Source organism: Cryptotermes secundus, unplaced genomic scaffold (genome assembly GCF_002891405.2).
Source record: "Cryptotermes secundus unplaced genomic scaffold, Csec_1.0 scaffold33, whole genome shotgun sequence".
Lineage (NCBI taxonomy): Eukaryota > Metazoa > Arthropoda > Insecta > Blattodea > Kalotermitidae > Cryptotermes > Cryptotermes secundus.
The window spans coordinates 1,998,027-2,019,636 of NW_019727088.1; the positions used below are offsets into that span (position 1 = coordinate 1,998,027).

The 21,610-nt window shown below is 41.7% G+C and overlaps 1 protein-coding gene across 5 annotated transcripts in view; it reads left to right on the forward strand.

Annotated features, from left to right (window-relative positions):
• The first annotated feature begins 795 nt into the window (after positions 1-795).
• LOC111864251 overlaps positions 796-21,610 on the forward strand; it is a 41,141-nt gene continuing 20,326 nt past the window's right edge. For all 5 annotated transcript variants that reach the window (XM_033751363.1, XM_023851340.2, XM_033751362.1 and 2 more), the window contains exon 1: positions 796-1,086. In XM_033751363.1, the coding sequence (XP_033607254.1) occupies positions 960-1,086 (127 nt within the window). In that variant the 5' untranslated portion in view covers positions 796-959. The remainder of the gene's footprint in view (positions 1,087-21,610) is intronic.

A 21,610-nucleotide genomic window follows, 5' to 3' on the forward strand; every position in this document is an offset into this window, starting at 1 on the left:
TGTGTAGATACAAAACACAAAAATGAAAAATAAAAACTCTACTACAAATTCTGATGTAGATCTCCCAGTATCAAATTTAATCGAAGCAATTTCATTAATTTCAGAGGTGGAACATGGAATTGAAAGGACTGACACATTTTCCTCCTTATTCAGTTGTTTTTTTTTTATTTATTTCATATAACTAAATCGTGCTTCAAGTGATGACTCTGGCTTGAAGCACGATTTAGTTATATGAACAGCAACAACAGGTGTGACCAGAGTGGTTTGAATGGCTGTTGTACTGCGATGTGGAAAGCAAATGGAAAAACTACCACATTATCACTTTTCCTGGATAGTCTCTTTCCAAAAACAGAGATACCATGTATGCGAGATGGGGACAGAAGAGGATACTCTCATTTGAAGGAGAAAGCTCTAGATCACATTAAGTGGAGGAATTGTTTTGGAAGAGACTGAGGACCTGTCGTCTGACAGATTACTGATGAATGAACTAAATCGTAAAAATGCAACATATCCATATAATGAAATTCAAATCACTGATCCCGGAGTTGATGAGGTATAAGATCTTGCATCCATTGTGATCGATCAAAAATCGAGTATGATTCGATAGAGCCTGCCTTAATCGAGAGTTTCTAATGATGCGACCAACTGTTGTAAAGTATTACACGTCGTTTTGCGTGGCCTGCTCTCTGTTTAGGCTCTATATCTCCCCACCATCAATCACTTACAAGAGTGTAGTAACACAACAGAGCAAGCGAGTGTAACTGTGGTTACTGCTTGCCAGTCTAAGAGTAGATATGGTTGTGGTTAGACGGCGAGTGGAATGCGAAGCGAGCAAGTTCCACTAACACGTGTTAAAGGAAAGTAACCTTATAGACACCTCAGTTCTTTCGCAGAACCGGCATTAAGGAATTTTGATTTTCTGCGTTTAGTTTTGGAAGGGACATGTGTGAGTGGTGAAAATGTTGGTGGTAGCGCCCAGGCACGAGCATGCTATGCCGGCCCTTGATAAACCTCGTGTCATATCAGAGATCAAGAAAAGCAATAAAAATGGAAGTCGCCAAATGGACAGGAAACCGCGGATCTCAGGTTAGTACTTTCCCAAGGATAATTTAGCAGATCTCTGTAGTTTTAGAAACGGTTCTCTCCTTTATTGACTGTTGATTTGATTTGTTTTATTCTACCTGATTTTCCAACTAAATTGGTAACATAGTGTCAAATGGTGATTTGAAAGAAAGCAGTCAAGGACTGCCTGAAGATGTTAACCCAGCAATGTCTTAGAGGGGCCGAGGAATAAATTGAAGAACGTCACGACAACCGGTATCCGGACTGAGAATCGAACTTGGGACCTCAAATACGCACCACAAGTGCTACGTATTTGAACCTTCACTTCGACTACCATCTCGATGTGTCTGGTTTTATTAGGCATCAAGTCTGACTGACTGATTGATTGATTGATTGATTAATTGATGTCTTTGAAGTTGACTGAGTGCTCTGATACACACAAATGTCAACATATTAAACAAACTCAATAAACCTAACTTCACCTCAAGTTTGGTAGTGACTTTGCTTGCAGATCCTACCATCTCGTGCTAGACTGCTCTAGATGTAGAATATGGATATATTCGTTGCATACGTTCCTTCCATTTTTGGCGGTACTAGTTCAGAACGGGGCACGAGGTAACGTAGTTGGTTGAGGGGCTATCTTACATGTCGGAGGTCGCGGGTTCAAGTCCCGATGAGGTCATTGGATTTTTCTTTCAATTGACCTAATCCTTCCGGCCGCACTATGGCCTTGGGGTCGACTCAGCCTCTAGCAGTAATGAGTACCAAGAATTAATTAATTTAATTTTCCTGGGGAGTAAAGCGCGGCCGGCGCGTAAGGCTGACAAACTTACCTCCATCTGTGAGCCGATTGTCTAGAAAATGTGGGACCCTCAACGTCTCACAACCCTATGGGCTTTCGCGGCCTGTTACAGGGATAGCTTTGCTTTACTTTACTTTTACTTACTTACTTACTAGTTCACAGCTTCGTGAAATATGTTCCTACATCAAGTTGCTGATGTATTTCTCCATTTATTTTTACTCCTTCCATGATAAGCATTTTAAATAATAATATGGCAAAATAGTACTTTCGTAGCTTTAAGTAAGTTTATAAATAGGTCTATCGTGTATTTAGTGGATCATTTCTTAAACAAAATACCAAATATTTTGTATCCGAACGAAGATCAATGACATTTTGCAGAAGTAAATTGGTTTCGCAAGTCAACGGTTTTGTAGAAACAGATCAGTGAGCGCTGACGGGCCATGGTAGATAGCGGAATGAGTTCTCTGTTCTGGAGACTGTACGGAAAGTGCAAGTGAGTTGTTCATGTGTCACCTAATTCAACTATCGAACGCCTAGGCCTGTATTATAGGTAGTAAAGGAACCTGGTGGAAACTACATAATGAGGAGATTCGTAATTTGTGCTCTTCATCACAGGTCATTGTGATCATCAGATGAAGGATGATGAGATATGTAGAGACTATAGTAGGCATGGAACAGAGCACTGTAGAGACCTATGCCTAGAGAGCAGATAAAGGTAAAGTTGTCCCTGTGCTTAACTAATTAAGCACTACGCCATGAAGGTGTAGAGGTAGTAGATCTATAGATCCACATTTTCTTGATCTCGGCACTACCTGGAGGTGAGTGATCAGCATCACGCCTCAGCCGCTTTGCCCCCCCCCCCGGGGAAAAAGCCCCCGGTACCCATTGGGTAGGAGGTTGGGTGGACCTAAGAGCCGGTCTAACGACATGGAGAAGAGATAATTCTTGACTCTACCGGGACTTGAACTCCTACCCCTCGGTCGTCCAATCCGTAGCGAGTCGCTATATCGACTACACTATCCCGGCTCAGCTAGATTGCAGGATAATATTAAAATTGATCTGAAAGCTACAGGATATTAGGGTGTGGACTCGATTCATCTAGCTGAAGAGAAACGACCATGACAGGCTCTTGTGAACATGACAACGAATCTCCTGGTTTCATACATGGCTCGACCTGCTACGTGACTACTCGCTTCTCAAGAAGGAGTTAGTTAAATGATAGATTATGCTGACACTTTGCACGGACATTAGAAGCTTTCACATTTTTACATTATTTAATTTTCATTCATCAAATAAAATCGAGGCCGCTATGAAAAATTGTGAGGTAATAATCACACAAATAAAGACAAAGTAAAGGCAAAGTTATCCCTGTACTAAGTAAGCACCGAGCTGTGAAGACGTATGGAAGAGTGAAAGTACAGCTTAGTCACTCTTAACCTTGATACTAGATGGAGGGGAATGCTCGGTTTTATTCCCCGGCCAATTTGCTACCGGAGAAAAAGCCTCCTATTGCATACCTGAATCGGTGGGCCCCTGAGCTGGTCTGGAAGGAATTATTCGTAATGGTCACATGATGTTAGGAGTTACACAGCGGGATCCAAACCCATAGGAAACTCCATCTTACGATAAGTTCTGACTAAATACGAGTACTTCCTCTTTCCTTAAATGTGTCATGGAGCCGGTATAGCGACTCGCTATGGGCTGGACGACCGAGGAGTCCCCAGTTCAAGTCCCGGTAGGGTCAAGAATTTTCTCTTCTCCAAGTCCTCCATACCGGCTCTGGGGTCCACCCAACCTCCTATCCAATGGGTACTGGGGGCTCTTTCCCGGAGGTAAAGTGGCAGGGGCGTAAAGCTGACCACTCACCTCCAGGTAGTGCCTAGGTACAAGAAAATGTGGATCTATACATCCACTCCCCTTTACGCTTTCATGGCGTAGTGCTTAATTAGTTAAGCACAGGGACAACTTTACCTTTTTTTACCTTAAATGTGTCATGAAGATGCATTAACTGAATATTATGAAGACTAGGCCCATAATTCTCCTTGCAAATACCGACTTTCTAAGTTATTTGAGGAGGCCGTATCCATTAATTACGTTCTTGTATGACATTGGAGGTTATCACGGCGGTGATGACTCATGGTCTTGTGGATTATGGCATTTAGTTTGGTAGATGTGTTTCAACGTTTCGGAGGGACATACCGCCTTCACCTTCAAGGTACAGCTGTTATCCTTAAAATGGAAGCTATATGATCAACCGAAATTTTGACATCCTCCTACCAAACTCAACGGCACTATAATCCAGAAGACTTACTTACTTATGGAGCTGAGCCCTTCTTAAGGAGAAGCCAATTCTTCAGCTACTCAAGAATTTCCCAACATTTTATGGAATCCGAAGGTTTATCACCGTGTTCACAAGAGCCCTCCACGGCTCCCTATCCTGAGCCAGATCAATCCAATCCATACCATCCTATCTCTCTAAGATCCATTTTACTGTTTTCCCCTACCTGCTCCTTGGTCTTCCCAGTGATCTCTTTCCATCTGGCTTTCCCACCAATATCATATTAATTCCTCTTCTCCTCATTCGTGCTACATGCTCTGCTATTCTCATCCTCCTTGACTTTATCATTCTAATTATACTTGGAGAAGAGTACAAGTATGAAGCTCCTCATTATGCAGTTTTCTCCAACCTCTCGTCACTTCATCTCTCTTCGGTCCAAATATTCTCCTCAACAACCTGCTCTCAAACACCCTAAGTCTATGAAGAAAGCAGTCTTCTGGGATTTGGCACCGTGTATATGTGGTGTTAACCGACGTTTCGGAGGAACGTATCGCCTCCATCTTCAGGGTAGAAGAAAAAGTATAAGAAATCTGCAAGCGACAAGACCGTGAGAACGGTAAAAGCAGAGTCTGCGATACGTTCCTCCGAAACGTCGGTTAACACCACATATACACGGTGCCAAATCCCAGAAGACTGCTTTCTTCATAGTCACCGCCGTGAAAGCCTCAAATCTTACACCCTAAGTCTATGTTCCTCCCTTAATGTCAGAGACCAAGTTTCACACCCATTCGGAACCACAGGCAAAATTAAAGTTTTGTATAATCTAATTGTTATGTTTTTATGTATAATCCAGAAGACGACAATATTAATTAGGTCCTGCTTTCCTATACTAGTTTTCCTCTCATAAATGCCATGGAAACACTGAACCTGGTGAAAGCGCAACTTCCAACTTCCAAATCGCCGTCGCGTCCGTAATCAACGGTGAAAGTTTATTCCAGGCAAACTGGTCGATGAGTGATCGTAATAACGCTCCGTTACTATTATTTTTTTGGTATATTGGTTCATAAATTAACTTCAGAATAAGGAATATGTTAGAAACGCTCGCTTTAGGAGTGGTGAATTTTAGGATCCCAAATAAAGACAAATGGTAGGTTTTAATACAACTCGTGCTACTGGTCTCGACCGTACTGATTTATTTCTACAAGGAATTCTGCTCCCTCAGAAACGCAAAATGACTGCAACTGACAAGTTGCTATATATGCGAACATTCTATCGCAGTCTTAACATTGTATGGCTTGCATCGTAATTACTAAAGAAAGCTGATCTTTTGCTGCGCCCATTTTGAATCTTCTGTCAAGCAACGTGGATTCTGTAAGATTTGAGGTTTTCACGGCGCCACATCCCAGAAGACTGTTTTCTTCAACGTGGATTCTGTATGCCATAAGAATACGTTCCATTCTGTAAAACACGACGAATAACTTAGAACTGTTTAGAAGACTAGCACTTACATCCAGCTGGCTCCATGAAAGAGGCTCCTCCTTCAGAAGATAATATTCTCTCGGTTACTTAAGAAATTCCCCATTTTCCTGAAACCATAAACATCCTGCTTGGTTAATTTCTGCAGTACTTTGATCAATTCCACTTTCCAGTAGCAATCTTAGCACCAAGAGGACTATGTTCAGGTGCTAATGGCCAATAGCATGTACTTCAATTAATCCTCATGTACATTCAATAGCTGACATAAGCAGTTCTTCCACCAGTTACATATAATGTGGAAAAGGGTAAACAAATAGCCGTTACCATATTTCACCAAGCTATGCGTTGGTAACCCTTCGTAAATTCATTTATACCATTATACACACCTCTGCCGACTCATTGGCCGCGCGGTCTAAGGCATGAACTGTTTTCTTTCTCTCGAACACTGGGATCAGGGGTTCGAATTCCACTCGCGGCATGGATGTCTATTCTGTGTTTGTGTTGTCCTGGCTGTAGGTAGCGGCCTTGCGACGGGCTGATCACTCGTCCAGGGAGTCCTACCGTCTGTGTAAAAAATATTATGAAACTGAAGAGGAGGCCAGGGCCCAACAAAGGGCTGTAGAGTCATTTATGAATGAGTGAATACATGCTTCTGATATTTGTGTTTTTACAGTCTCTTTCAGTCTCAATCATTTTGTGCTACAGACATTTTCCTTCTTTTTTCCTGGAATATCCGTTAGTGTCGCATCTCACATTCACAGGCCCTGTTTATGTCAACTTTATCATTCCAATTTTCCAGAGCTTTCGCTCCGGTGTTCTCAACTTTCATATCGTTTAGCTTTTTGAGACTTAACTTCTCCATATCACGGTTTTGTGCATCCCGTTTGCTTATCGGCAGGAAGCTCCCGTCCTCGGTAAAATGGAAACTACAGAACATGAACTAGAACTTACATTACGGAACAAATCTCGAGTTTAGCGTACAGAATTTAGAAGAATATGGGCAACTAAAAAGACGAGAAGCCAAAAATATTGAGAATTTTCATGATTTAATGATAGTATCAAAATGGGAAGTAGGCCACGACCGTTTCTTGCTGTTCATTCTAGAACATTTTAGCCTGTAAAAACTATGACAGTTCATGTGCAAGAATTCAAAATTGGACGCACATAAAGGAGACTGTGTCCATCTGAATTTCATCGCCGAAAGGACAGAAGGGATTCCTGTGAAATTCAGTACATGCTGTTTACTCGTACACTGAAAGTTGTGGGGCACATTTTATTTTTGTTGGTATCGATTTAGTGGGTCTGTAGCCTCTACTGCATTGGTACACGAAGCTCAAGTTTAGCACAAGATATCAATTTTCTAAAAATCTCTTACTTACTTACTTATGGAGCTGAGCCCTTCTTGAGGAGCCGCCAATTCTGCAGCTACTCAAGAATTTTCCAGCATTTTATGGAAGCCGAAGGTTCGTTACCGTGTTCACAAGAGCCCTCCACTGGTCCATATCCTGAGCCAGATCTATCCAATCCATACCATCCCATCCTATCTCTCTAAAATCCATTTTAATATTGTCCACCTACCTACGCCTTGGTCTTCCCTGTGGTCTCTTTCCTTCTGGCTTTGCCACCAATATCCTATACGCATTCCTCGTCTCCCCCATTCGTGCTACATGACCTACCCACCCCATTCTCCTTGAATTGATCATTCTAATTATACTATCAATTATATACAGATATCAATGTCCAAGTTAGCACAACGTAGCGAGGGTGAACTATAACCCAGAGGTCAAGGAGCAGCTCACAAATATAAATAAAATTATATAAATATAGGAAGTCAGAAGTAGAACATTTCATTCATTCATCGGTAATCTGTCATACGACAGGTCCACAGTCTCTTCCAAAACAGTTCCTCCACTTAATGCGATCTCAAGCTTTCTCCTTCAGTTAAAATATCTTCTTCGGTCTTCTTCCTCGTCTTTTGGGCACTTCTATCTGCCCCTCCAGTTTGTTTGTCTCCAGAGGAAACATCTCGCATACATGGTATCTCTGTTTTTGGAAAGAGACTATCCAGGAAAAGTGATAATGTGGTAGTTTTTCCATTTGCTTTCCACATCGCAGTACAACAGCCGTTCAAACCACTCTGGTCACGCCTCTTGCTATACGAACTTGAACCATCTCGAGCATCATTTGCTCTGTGCTTCAAGTCGCTGCTGATGACGCTGCTTCCGGCATCAGTTTTTGGTTTTTGGTGTCTCTCTTCGTCTGATGCCTACCCTTTGACCTGTCCAGCAAGGGAGGCCCTGCCAGTAGCTACGCTACCGCTGGTATAGCTCTCAGGGTCCTTGGCATACTCAAACCCCCTCACCACGTTAAGGTGGAGACACCAACGAGGGGGTTACGAAATGAAAACTATTCCTCATCGAAAAATTCTTTCTCTTCTCATAGCATCCAGTAGTATTTCAACTGCTCACCTAGCGATCCGTTGTTATGAAACACAAAGGTTCACTGTCGTTGCCACAGGCACCCCGAACCGATTCATGTCTTGGGCCAGCTTAGTCCATTTATCATCCTCTTAACATATATGTGTGACTATGTAATTAACCGACACTGAGGTGTCAGAAATCTAAGGTTCAACAATGTTAATTTTATTTACTTATTTTGGGTTTATTTAGTTCCATTGTTAATTTGCTCACGTTGTCAGTAGCTTGGTCTATGCAGAGTCGCATGCCAAGGTTAGTGAAAATGAATTGGAAAGGATTTGGAACTAAGCAGACGTGGCTCACTTCAGACGGTATCCAAGTGTCTGTCTGCAGGGACAGCGGAACCGCCACGAAGGAGAGCCGGTGCTGTCCAGTCGAATGTGGTGTGTGGTGACTGCTAGCGCCCGCCATGGGAACGATTTCCTTTCTTGACATAGTCCTGTCTTTACCTGACCGGAAGTTCAGTTACGCGCAGAAACTCAGTGCGAAGAATGAGGAAAATTAAAGGTAATGAGTAATTCACAAACGTAGCTATATGCCTGTGGGATTCGAAGCGGCAATCTAACAAGACAACCCATCAGCTGGCTACCTGCTTCCTGGATGACTGTGCTAGGAGTGGCCAATACATGAGTGCAGTAATCAGTAGCTGGATGACGCGACTTTTGGCATCTGAATTTGATCCACAGACATTCCAGGGGCGAGATAAACGGCATCCATGACACGCTCAAATTATTCAGGGTTCTGCACTTCTGCCTACCTCCAGCAACATTTCGTATTTGGTTGAAACATTATTCGAACCTGGACTGGAACCACAGCCATATTTTAATGTTATATGAAGAGGTGACTTTTTTGTTCTGCTATTCTTTGTTTCTTTCCGTTATTCCATTTATTTTATCTTCCCCCTTTCGTCCCTTCTTCCTTTAGTTCTTCGTTCTTTCTTTAATTTCTTTTGCTTTTCGGCGTCTTTATTCTTATGTCTATCATTTCCTCTCATTTTCTTTCTTTTCTTATTTCCTTAATTATTTTATTCTGATCTTAATTTCTTTTCATTCCTTTATTGCTCCTTCCATTTTTTCCTTGTTTGTTTGTTTCCTTCTTTCTTCCCTCGTTTCGTAATCCTTCGTAACTTTATTTACCTATTTTATTCTCTTCTTCTAACCTTCCTCCTTTCTTTCTTCCTTGAAATCTAATATTATTCTTTACGTCATTGTCCTATCTTTGTTATTTTCTTCCCTTCTTCTTTACTTCATTCATTTCTTTGCTTCCGCCCTTAATTTATGAGGGAAGAACGGGTCAGAGGAACAAAACGCCCTAGCACTGCGATCAGTCAGATAATGATGGACGCGGGATAATGCTTCTGCCGCACATACAAATGATTGTTTTGTTTGTCATTTGCGGCGCTGCTCGCTGTGTCTCGTCTGTCTGTTGCTCTCGGGAAGTCGTTACTCTGAACGATACCAGATTTCTGTTTGTGCTCTCTGCTTCAATTTCCCTACTTTATACACAGAATTACTGTTTTATATAACCTGTCACATGACGTTTGTTTCATAATCAGTGCATCTAATTTATATGTTAAGTGGCATTTTAAATTATTAACATAATTGAGACATCGTTTAAACGAAAAGTGACACGTAATTATCTAACGAATATCACGTAGCAAATGTTTTAATCGTTTCTGTGACTTGAACGAGATGGTATGTTAAGAATGAATGGCAAGTCTGCCCTGAAGATGGAGGTAATATGTTCATCAGAAATATTGATCAAATTACACTGCGTCACAACACAGAACACCGTAGTCCTCCTTTCGTCGCGAGAATCAGAAATATCGGGCCGTTGATGTGTTGAGAAATTTTAACTCACACAGTATACGTGGGGTATTTCAAAAGTCATGGGAACATAATTTTTCCGAAATTTCGAAAGCTCCGACCGGAATTTCCAAATTTGCCGCTGAGAGACAGCAACGTCTGATTTCTAATGATGCCGTTAGATGATGCGGAAGTCCAAGGACCATGAAGCGAGCCGAGCGCAAAGTCAGTATGATCTATATCTTCGTCGAGAATGAGCGTTGGCCGGCTGGAACAGCGTTGTTACGTGAAAATAGCAGTGCTTCGCGGCAGAAATGCGACTGAATATCACTCACAGCTTGCGGAAGCTCTGGGTGATCGTGCTCCACCATACAGAACTGTTGCGAGGTGGATAGAAGCATTCCAACATGGAAGAGAAGCAAGTGCCGATTTGCAACGTAGTGGACGCCCTGTGTCCATTCGTACCGATGTTTCACGTGCCGTGATCGCCCAGTGCATGGAAGAAGATAGGCGCTGCTCTCTGAAGGAGTTAGAGAGACATACAGGGATCGACCAGGCAACTGTGCATCGAGTTTTACGAGAAGACCTACATACACATGCGCGCAAGATTGCAGCGAAGTGGGTGCCACACGAAGTAAACGAGGTTCGAAAGTGGACACGTTATGAAGCAAGTCGTGTGAACCTCGAACGATATGAAATTGAAAGAGACAATTTCTTGAATCGGATAATTTCCATTAATGAAACATGAAACACTGAATTTTTTAATCGAGGATTAAAGAATGGAAAAAAAAGTCATTCCGTAATGTGCAAATTTTCTTGCCTACTATACCTACGCCCCTTCACCTCTACCGGATCTGACTAAGCCAGTCGGAGGGGTATATCATGCCCTTTCATAAGTATGTTTTGAACTTTCTTCACTATAACGTGTTTGTCCAAAAGAAATAGTTGCCATGACTTTTGAAGTAACCCACGTATGATTCACACAAAAAAGTAGACCTAAATATGTTGAAAATTTCCAGCGTACCAAATATCATGAGAGCCTGCTATGTTTCGATTTGTAGGGTCGGAGTATGTAAATCATATAGCGTGGCCACCGCATTGATGCTCCTCAATTTTGGAGAAAAATCTCATCTCTCAGGATCCTGCACGAAATGATATTAATCGTGCTGCCATTTTGAATTTCTCGTTGATTTCAGTGTCTGTTGCTAGCAAAGCTAATCAGCAAAGCGTCATAGAAGTGAGTCAATTTCTAACGAACCTATCAGCAGCAGGATCTAGAATACACCGGTAACGCTACGAAGAGATAGTATTAATTTTGTCGTTAAATTTTCTGAGATATGCACCGCATCTAAAATTATTTGAGGGAAACAATATTAATATATTTTTAGACTTAGATAAAGTTCACTTTAAGCTGCATGTAGGCCACCACAAATAGCACAAACGTGAAGACAATGCAGATTTCTGAATTGGAAATAGCAATAAAGTCATTTCGATGCAAAATTCTCAAAAACTGTGTATTGATTTTCGAAATAGCGATACTGGATATCTCAGTCAGTGTAGCGATGGGCTAAAGCATAAATTGCTGAAGAATAGGGTTCGATTCGGGTAGACGGAAGAGATTTTCTTTTCCAAATTGTCCAGACTGGCTGTGAGGCACAATCAGCCTTCTCTCCTACGGGCACCAGCAACTCTTTTCCGAGAATAAAGCTACCAGTTCGTGAAGCTGACTGCTAACTTCCACCCAGTGCCGATGTTAAGACTCCCTGGAGCTGTACGTCCACTGCGCCATATGTCTTCACGGCAGGTGTTCAATTAATGAAACGGAGAAAATGTTAACTTTACTTCATGATTTAAAGTAACAAGACAAAGATCCTGCGAATTCTGAGACTTAATAAAGTGTCATACCGGGTGTACATACCGTAAATAATAATGATAAAGTGGGTGGCATGTCTGACTGTAGTCCCAGGTCGACGCCACCAAATCCACAGCGCAGTAAACAACGGGACTCCCATAATTAAAACTTCGTGATTGCAATTAGAGCCAACATTCAGCCGGTAAGGCTGTTGGCGTGATTCGCATGGTCCGTAACTCCGTTACTGCTACAAGAAAGCGATTCTGGAAACGTTACAAGTCCTACACGTCGATCGACATGGGAAGGTGATCATGAATGGCGAGTTGGGAAGTGTGTAGAAGGAGACAGTCGTGGCTAATTTATAGCTTTCTTCCGTAAATAGGATCTTCCTAACTTCTAGGAAGCATACATAACTGATAGGATGTATCTGCGTTTGCTCTCTCTTCAGTCACATGTTATGGGCCAAAGCCATGTTCCATGTGCATGGGACGCTGAGTGTTCTCTCATTTTCCATTCTGATGAACTGCAATTTCAACAGTTACATTTTTACGTATGTTCTGTTCCTTCAGTCAGAAAGAAAATACCTCCGTATCCCATCCGATCGGTTTAGTATCATTCAGGAGGGATCGATACTTCACTTTTAGGTTCGATTCCACTTTTCGTCAGTCTACTGCGAGAACAAGCGATGGAACCCATACAACATACTGAAGTTTAATTATCCTCTCGTTCAGTGAATTTATATAAGGCGTCTTATTCTTTAAGAATGCATAAACGTACGTGCAATTTGGGGCGAATTTTTTTATTCAAAACAAGGAATAAAAATAAATTCTTGTGTAATTCATTTACCGATTCCATGTTTCAGAATTTTTTGAAAGGTGACGAAATCTGCGTAAACTTTACCAGTAATGAAGCGGGGTGGAGCCCCTCCTTGGGGTTTGTAATATATCAGCACTTTGAGACTTTAACGGTAATTTAAATGTTCTGTAGAAACTTCAACTTCATCTTCGTAAAACTTCTCAAAACATTGACCTTAATAATGCATTGCGAAGAAACATTTTTCTCTCTTGATCTTATTTCCTTACTTTATTTGTATCCTTTCTTTCTTTCTAAGCAACCTCAAACGTAAGGAGCAATACATTTCGATAGGAAACATCGTCGGAATTCGAAATAAGAGGGCCGAACCTTCCTATAATGATACCAGTTAATATCGAGAAATCGAAGTGAAGGATTTAAGCCGGATTACATTTTTTCGCAAGTACTGAGAACGTGAACTCAATCGGTTTCAGCGTATTCTGGGGGAAGTATCGGTTGGTTATTAGGAAAAAGGAAATGTTTGAGTAACCTTGTCAGTTGCGTAATGCAAATAAAAAGAACAGTGTTCAAGACTGGATGCAATTATATGCTTGACCAGTTTAAAGAGTCCTAAACCGATAAATAGCTCGATATTAATATAAACATATCCGAAAGATAGAATTCCATATAAAATATTCCCCTAGTTTTGTAGAAGTTTCAAGTGATTAAATACAAAGAGTTGTGTCGTCAATTTCTAATCTCCGATAAATTATCTATAGATATTAAAATATTTACAGGAAAGAAGGGACTTCTATCAATCCTCTAAATTATCGAATAACTCAAGTCTTCAAAGTACACAATTCTATAAATTTTCCCAAAACAAAATCCCTTGCCTGGAATTAGATGTAAACTCATATAGTCAGCCGGCAATTCCAGATTGAACCGAAGCTAACTCGGGATAATATCCCCTTACCCCCGTAGGAACCAATATCCCTTTATTTCCGATTGCTGCCAGCCCCAACTGCAGCTTTACAAGTGAGACTCTAGGACATTTCCATGTATGAGTACCAACGAAACACAGGATTAATAAAAATAAACGATTGGACGGTTCGAAAGGATTTGACCGCCTGGTAGTACCAGCAGACATGTACACTAAATGTCAAACTCTCGTCATGTATCGTCATTACTGCATATATTTAGTTCCCATTTACCTAAAAATAGGCCCACTTAAAAACCATATGCTTTTTAAAGAATTTACAGAATTTAGAACAAGGTACAAAGATGATTCCAGGTAAAGCTACCGGTCATTAAGAGACGGACAGCCTGCACCTCATATGAGCATTCCATTGACTATCGATCGCAAAAAATAAAAGAGGAGGTACTCAGCAAGAGACAAAATTGGTGACGGCTTTGACATTTATACAGATCGATACAAAAAGAAGCAATCTTTACCAACACAGCTTAAAATGTGTACAGAAACATTACATGGGATGCTAAAATGTGGGCTTATTTAGTAGGTTCCGCTAAACTGCGGCAAACTGTGACAAGCGCCCATCTTCATATGATCTTCATAAATGATTGTGTCCGTTGATTTTTAAATGGTACGCCATGTGGAATTAAATAAATAATTTTCCTGGGGGAGTAAAGCGCGACCGGCGCATAAGGCTGACAACCTTACCGCCATCTTTGATCCAATTGTCTAGATAGTGTGGGACCCTCAACGTCTCACAACCCTATGGGCCTTCACGGCATGGTACAGGGATAGCTTTACTTTTTACTAGTGAGTAGCAGTACTGTGGTCTGGGGAGGGTAACACCTCATATTCTGAGAGCCCTGCTACAAACTGCAGGTAATGTTCCGAAAGCGAGAGTGGACATTTCTATGCTGAAGGACTGTGGATACAAGTAAAGTTAACTGATGTGTATCAGTCTCCGTCAGTTTCATGAGAAAGTGGTTATCTGATGTTATCGTGATCTCTTTGCAAGAGTCACATGGGATTTCTCGAAACTTCATGTGTGTCCGGAGACGGTATCGGGACTGTCATCTGGTGCCAGTGCACAGTCGGGTCCATGGAAATTTCAAAAGAAAATAAGTTTGTACACGCTTGAGCTGTAATCTGGTCTTATAGGGAACTTCAGTACGAAAATACTCGGCATTACTCACACATTAACGTCCCACATAACTTTGCGATATGATTCATAAACTTGAGGTCTGCGAAGCAGCGCCTTCTCCTGAAAAGTTGGTAACCACTACACGGTAACGGTATAACCCAGAAGACCACAGTCTAAAAAGAATATAAATCTATTATTTCAGTTGTTAAGATCTCCGTTCAGTGAAAGTCAACCGACGTTTCATGGGAACATCGTCTCCATCTTCAGAACTCTTTTTGCTGTCTGCTTCATGCTGGTTTCTTGCTTGATTTACTCTTCGATTCTGATGGTGGAAGCAGCATGATCCTCCGAAATGTCGGTTGAATTTCACCGGACTACATGACGCTGTATCTCAGAAGACAGAACTGTTCAAAACCACAGCTGTGAGAACTGCAAGTCCTTTATAACTTTAGCTGTTTCTTTTATTGGCGTGAAACTTGGTCCTGCGCCCTGAGGGAAGAACACAGAATTAGTCTGAGAACAGGATGTTGAAGAGTACAATTGGCCCTAAATAGAGGAAGTAACGTGGGGATGTAGAAAGTTATACAGATCTTAATGAAGAGCTTTATAATATACACCCTTTGCCATATTTTATTTGAATGACCAAATTACGGATGATAAAATAGGCGGGATCAACTATAATACGCAAGAAAGAAATGAGAAATACGAGTACATAACTAATTTTCAGAAAAGCTGAACGCAAGAGATCTGCTGAGGGACCTAATCTTATATAGGAAATGTATGGATAGAGCTGCCCCACGACTGCATCCAGTAGCTAACTGTTTTAACGAAAATGATGGTAAATTTATTGACCAATCAGGCGATACTTCTCAGCTGTCAAAGGGATTGTGCCCAGTTGAATTAGATAAAGACGCCAACCAATAAGCTGAGGCCATGAATGTGTTCTTTCTTGCTCTATTTACTTATTTTGTTTGTCTTAACTTGACTAACGGAACAATGTCTGCAGTATCCTGCAGCTGGTGTGCTCAGTTTGTATTGCATTTGTTTTTGTGGCCTGCTGATGAAAGCCAAGTTCAAATGCAAGTCTACAGTAAACCTCACATTGCCTTCTTTGTATGTTTTTAGCTGTGAACTCATAAGGGAACCATGTCGTCCATGCGTGGCAGGAATCTTAGAAGTGCTGCATTTATAAGCTCTAATTCAAAGGGAGAAACACAACGTTGGAAACAGAAAATGCCTAAAGATCTATGTTGTTTAATGACATGATATTCGCTTTCGGAGAGTTCAAAGACACGATGGTCGAAGACTGATTACTCTGTGTCGATATTCCTCCTCTGCCTTAATATTTAGGCGTGTTGCTTAGCTTTGGACTACATCTTCGAGAGGTAGGTCTCTGAATGGAAAACAATATGCATACATACTTCAGTGAGTTGTCACACAAATGTAGCCTGGTTACAGCCGCGTGTTTCCACGAAAAGGCCGGCATTTCAGACGCATTGCCCATATGCCAACCTGCTAGATTATCTGCTTCTCTTTTATTTTCCAAAACGTATTCTTTAGTTAAGAAATCTCCCCCCCCCCACCGTTGAACTGTTGTTTGGCACATGACATAAGAAGGAGAACTTAACACATACTGTGTCCCTGTGTAGAATTCATAGCTACTATTATCAATATTTTCAAGTAGTACTCGTAATAGGGCCATATGCTTTGAATGAATTAGGGACATGTGACAATCACAAAATATATTAATATAATGTTTCTGGACATTATCCATCGTCCTGTTTTTTTTTTTAATCTAAAACACTGTCCTTTCAAAACACAACGTTTCGGAGACTAAATTCTGTCTCCGTCTTCAGCTAAAACCTAACCAGTTGGGCCCAGTCAATAGAGCTAGTCCGTATCTCCGAAGATAAGGATGGATAATGGATAATGTCCAGAAACATAATATTTGTAATAATGTGTCATCTTCACAAACGCCTAGGTCTTATTTACAAAATAAACAGTGAGTTTTTCGGTCAGCGCAGCCGTGGAAGCTTTATGTAACGGGTCCAGCTTGATATGGTGAGCATCTGACTATCCGCGCTCACAAACAGGATACGAACTCACTTTATTGTGGATAGAAACGTCTGCACATCTTTATTATGGGGTGTATGTGGAGACGATGAAAGAAAGTCCGCTGGCAAGCGCAGTCAGAGGCGAGGAAACCGTGTAAGCGGACAATCTGCTGCAGAACAGCGAGCAACTGACATGCCAGTGGGACCCACATTGCTGCAATTAACCGAATTGGTAAAAAAAGAAATATATAGTCATCCTCATACTTTCTCCCATCTCGCCTGAAGAAAATAAAGGTTCTTGCTTATTTACGGCGCGGTCAGTAGCTCGGGCTATAGAGAATTGAATGGCTACATGAGGATGAACAATGAATTGGAAAGGCTGTGAAAGGGAGCAATTGTTGTCCGATTTAAGTACTAATCCGACATTTGCCTGGCAGAACTGAGTAGATCCACGGGCAAGCTCGGTCACGATAGCCAGTAGACAATATTCAGACCTAAGACAAACCAAGAGCTTCATCGCTTGACCTAACATGCTCAGTGAAAGTGTTCGGATGGGGTTCATTTACTCTTTGGAAACATTTTTAATAAATTTCATGAGATGAGTGCTTGTTTGTTTACTTGTTTGGCTTATTTAGCGATGCTGTAAATAGCTCAGACTGAAGGCCAGTAATGTCGAAGTTAAGATGTTTAATGACCGATGAAATGGAAAGGTTGTGGAAGGAAGTGGCCGTGGTATATTTGAAGGTACTGCCCCGCATATGTCTAGAAGATTAAGGAAACTATGAACAGGGTACCCGGTGTTTCGGCCGAGACTGGGTCGGAACACCTCCCAATTAAAGTTTAGAAGCATCACGGCATGAGCCAGTTGTCTCGGTCATGAGGTGAGTAAAAGTACGAGTAAGTAACTGTTTTAAAATGTTTTCAAGAAGATTAATTCGAAAACTTGGGTTTTCGTCCTACATGTTAAACGGACACAAGCCGGGATAGCGTAGTCGGTATAGCGACTGGCCATGGGCTGGACGACCGAGGGGTCGAGTCCCGGTGGTGTCAAGAATTTTCTCTATGTCGTCCAGGCAGCTCTGGGGCCCACCCAACCTCATATCCATTGGGTACCAAGGGGTCTTTCCCCGGGGGTAAAGCGGCCGAGGCATGAAGCTAACCACTCAACTGCAACTAGTGCCGAGATCAAGAAAAATGTGGGTCTATACATTCATTCCCCCATACGCCTTCATGGCGTAGTGCTTAATTAGTTAAGCACAGGAACAATTTTACCTTTTACATGTTAAACGGATTTAACATTTTGATTACTGAGTTCGTATTCATCGGGCACCTCTGTTACGCTTAAACACACAAAACATTTACCGTACAAGGGGAAGAAAGAGAATGGCATTTCAAAACAAGACGGAAATTTCGAAATCAGTATACGACGTCACACTTCGTCATTACTTTTAAGTCGACTTCTGTGCCGTTAACAATACCACCATTAGGTCGTGCCATAGCTCAGGCGATTAGTCGCCGGCTTCCCACCTCGCCGGCCAGGTCAGGTCATGTGGAATTTGTGGTGGACAAAGTGGCACTGGGGCAGGTTTTCTTCGAGTGCTTCGGTTTCCCCTACCAGTTCTCATTCCACCAACTACTACACACTCATCATATATCATAGCATAGACCAATAATGCCCGGACGTGCCAAGTGGACTCCATCTNCCCAAGAACCCCCCCCCCCAAAAAAAGAAAAAACTACTACCATTACACAACTTGAATTCTGAAACGTTACTTCAGAGAATAAATTATCTTATTCATGCCTGTGATTAATGAGTTCAGTATTGTGTTTTGTTAGGTGTAATGTAACAACATTTTTGTGTGTGTTAGGAAGTCATGGCTTACCTAACTACGTGTAACAGAGTTCTTTTCGAGAAACTAATAATCAGCCTGCTAGTCAAGATATTCCCCGCCTCTTGTGGAATCCGAAGGTTCATTGCCGTGTTCACAAGAGCTCTCGTCTGGGCTCTATCCCGAGCCAAATGAACCCAGTCCACACTCTCAGATTGGAGATCAAGGCGTAGCTAATTCCGCGGAGCGGAGTTCACGCCTCTTGTGGAACTTGAAGGTTCATTACGGTGTTCGCAAGGGTCCGTCACTGGAACCTGTTCTAAGCCAGATGATTTTAGTCAATGTTATCGATTTGGAGATAATACGTGGAGCAGAAGCCTTCATGAGGAATTATATATCGCTTGGCTAGCTAAGAAATGTTTCGCCTCGTATGGATCCCGGTGTTTCATTACGATGTTCACAAAAGTCTGCCACTGTACCTTATCCAGTTCACATACCCATATACCATTCCTTTATGATTCGTTTTAATAGTATTCTTCCACGTATGCTCAGGTCTCACAAGTAGTCTCTTCACTTATGACTTTCCATCTGAAATAAATGTATGGATTTCTGAAACGAAATATATATTCGAAAGCTTACAGAGAATGGCGGAGTCAGAAAATAACATGGCCCCTAACCTTCTTGTCTAGATCTGATATCTTACATAGTACCAGCCTTGCTATTGGCCAGTAATGGAATTCCGTTTTTATATTAACATGATGTGGCCAAGTTAGCTGCCGGCATCCAAATTACCTTGAAGCATGACAGCAGTGTATGTGGCCAGCATCCTGCATGACCATGGCCTTCGATTCAATTTAGACGCCGAGGAAAGTAAAAGTAACCGCGACGCATACCGATAGGTGTGCTGATAAATTAACTTGTTATTTATCACTTGGGAATATCTTGGCGTCATACTTCGCAATTCCGTGTGTAGAAACAAACCCGCATTGTCTGTGCCTCGCAACAGTTGCAGACAGAAAGAGCATCAATTATACGAATTCGTTTCGCTGCGAAACACTTCCCACCCGGAGCTTGTGTTGTGTAACGCGCCAGTATGCAGGGACTGCCGCTAATTCGCGTACTGGAAACCTTTCTAGTCTCTCTGTCTTGTGACTACCGAGGTTTTCACAGCGGGGATAATTCATATTATGGTCTCCTGAGTGTAGCCTGACAAGCATTGTCGAGGTTTTGGAGGAACCTACTGTACCTTGAATACGAAGGCAGTGGGTTCTCCTGGCATTGGTAACAATCTACAAAACTACACTGAATAAAAACTCCTGAAAATCACGATGCAATCTTTTCTTTTTTAAATTCACTTAGTTGGGGGTGGAGTCCAACTGGGTCCACTTGGCACGGCGGCCACTGATTTGCCTATTGCAGCCTGCCCCGTGTGATTATGATGATGGAGAATTTGGTGGAATGAAGATTGGCAGGGAAAACCGAAGTACTCTGAGAAAATCCGCCCCAGCACTCCTTTGTCCACCACAAATCCCACTTGACCAGACCCCGGGATCGAACCTGGGCCGCCGCGGTGGGAAGCCAGCGACTAACCGCTTGAGCTGTGGCGCGGCGTACAATGTACTCTTCGTTTTGTTTGCTACGCAACTCTATAGAGTCAAATGAATACGAGAGATAAATTGAAGATGTGGAAAGAAGAGGACTTGTTCTTGGAAATCGTCACCTTCTCCGCATAAATTCATACTTATATATATACGTACAAGACCAGCCGTTCGCGGCGTCTGCATGGTCCTACCCGATTCAAATACTGGAGTCCCTAATTTGTATCCCTTTCGGATCCTAAGTGATTGTTGGAGTCTTTATGTGCTGTCACATGTAGGTAGATGCTGATCCCTTTCCCAGAGAATCCGAATATCAGACTGAATTACGTAGAAAATTTCGTATAGTTATGCAAGTAGGCAGAAGAATTTGGTTAATGCTAACTGAGACGAAGCGGTTTTCAATGATAATGCACTAGATAAATCGAACCGAAACTTAAATTTTAACGCTCTGGAACCTTAAACTTATCTAAATAAAATTTAAAACTTTAGTTCCTACGTCACAGTAAGCACTCCACATCTCCACTACAAAGACCAATTGATTAATGCTGTGTAGTGAAATAGATGCAGTTTGTCGTGAGAATCATACAAAATGCTGAACTCTTTGGTGTTAAAATGGATGATGCAAATAGTGATCACTGGGATTTAAGGAGTCAACCTACGTTTGGTAATATATCCTGTCTGTAATAGATGTTAGAATTAAAGCACCGTGATTCGGTCGTCAGAAACTTGTTAGTGAGAGCAGATTGAGGTGCAGTTGGCATAAGGCTTCATATTTACCGGTTGCGGCTCGTCTTACACTGGACGGATGGAACTTATCACGCAGAATATCTCGTGTAAATCGTTGTTTTGTAGAAGGATCACGTGAAGATTACACACAAGAATGACTGAAACCAAGAAATTCGTAATATTTATTACAGCCCATTTCCTATTAAAATTTCGCTCTTATGCGCTGACACTAAATTAACCCTCCAAAAGGCACTTACTAGGTCCAGAATGACTTGATGCCTGCATCCTCCAGGGAATTTGAGGTCGACACTCAACTTCTCGAATTGTAGCGCATGCAAAACAATGTTCTCCCCGAATGACTGGCAATTTTCCAAGCCTCACGCTGACTCGTGGTTTGCATTTAGAATTTCAAATGTCCGTATGGTTGTGACTGTACTACAAAATTGTGCAGAGAGCAAGCAGACGTTTTGTGAAATAATGAAAATAGTTATATTGGTAACGGAGATAAATAGGAAACACGATACAGAAAATACGAGTAAAAGAGGCTTAATCTTGGCGAAGGTAAATTTAAAATTGTTCAAGGGATTTAGCATAAACTAAGTAGAAGGCAAAGATATCCCTGTAAAATTCCGTGAAGGCATGGACGAAATATTCCATTTGTAAAAGTGCAAAATATCTAGGTGTAATGTTCGATAAAAGATTTACATGGAGATTTCACATAGAAATGATCGAAGCCAAGGCCTTCGGA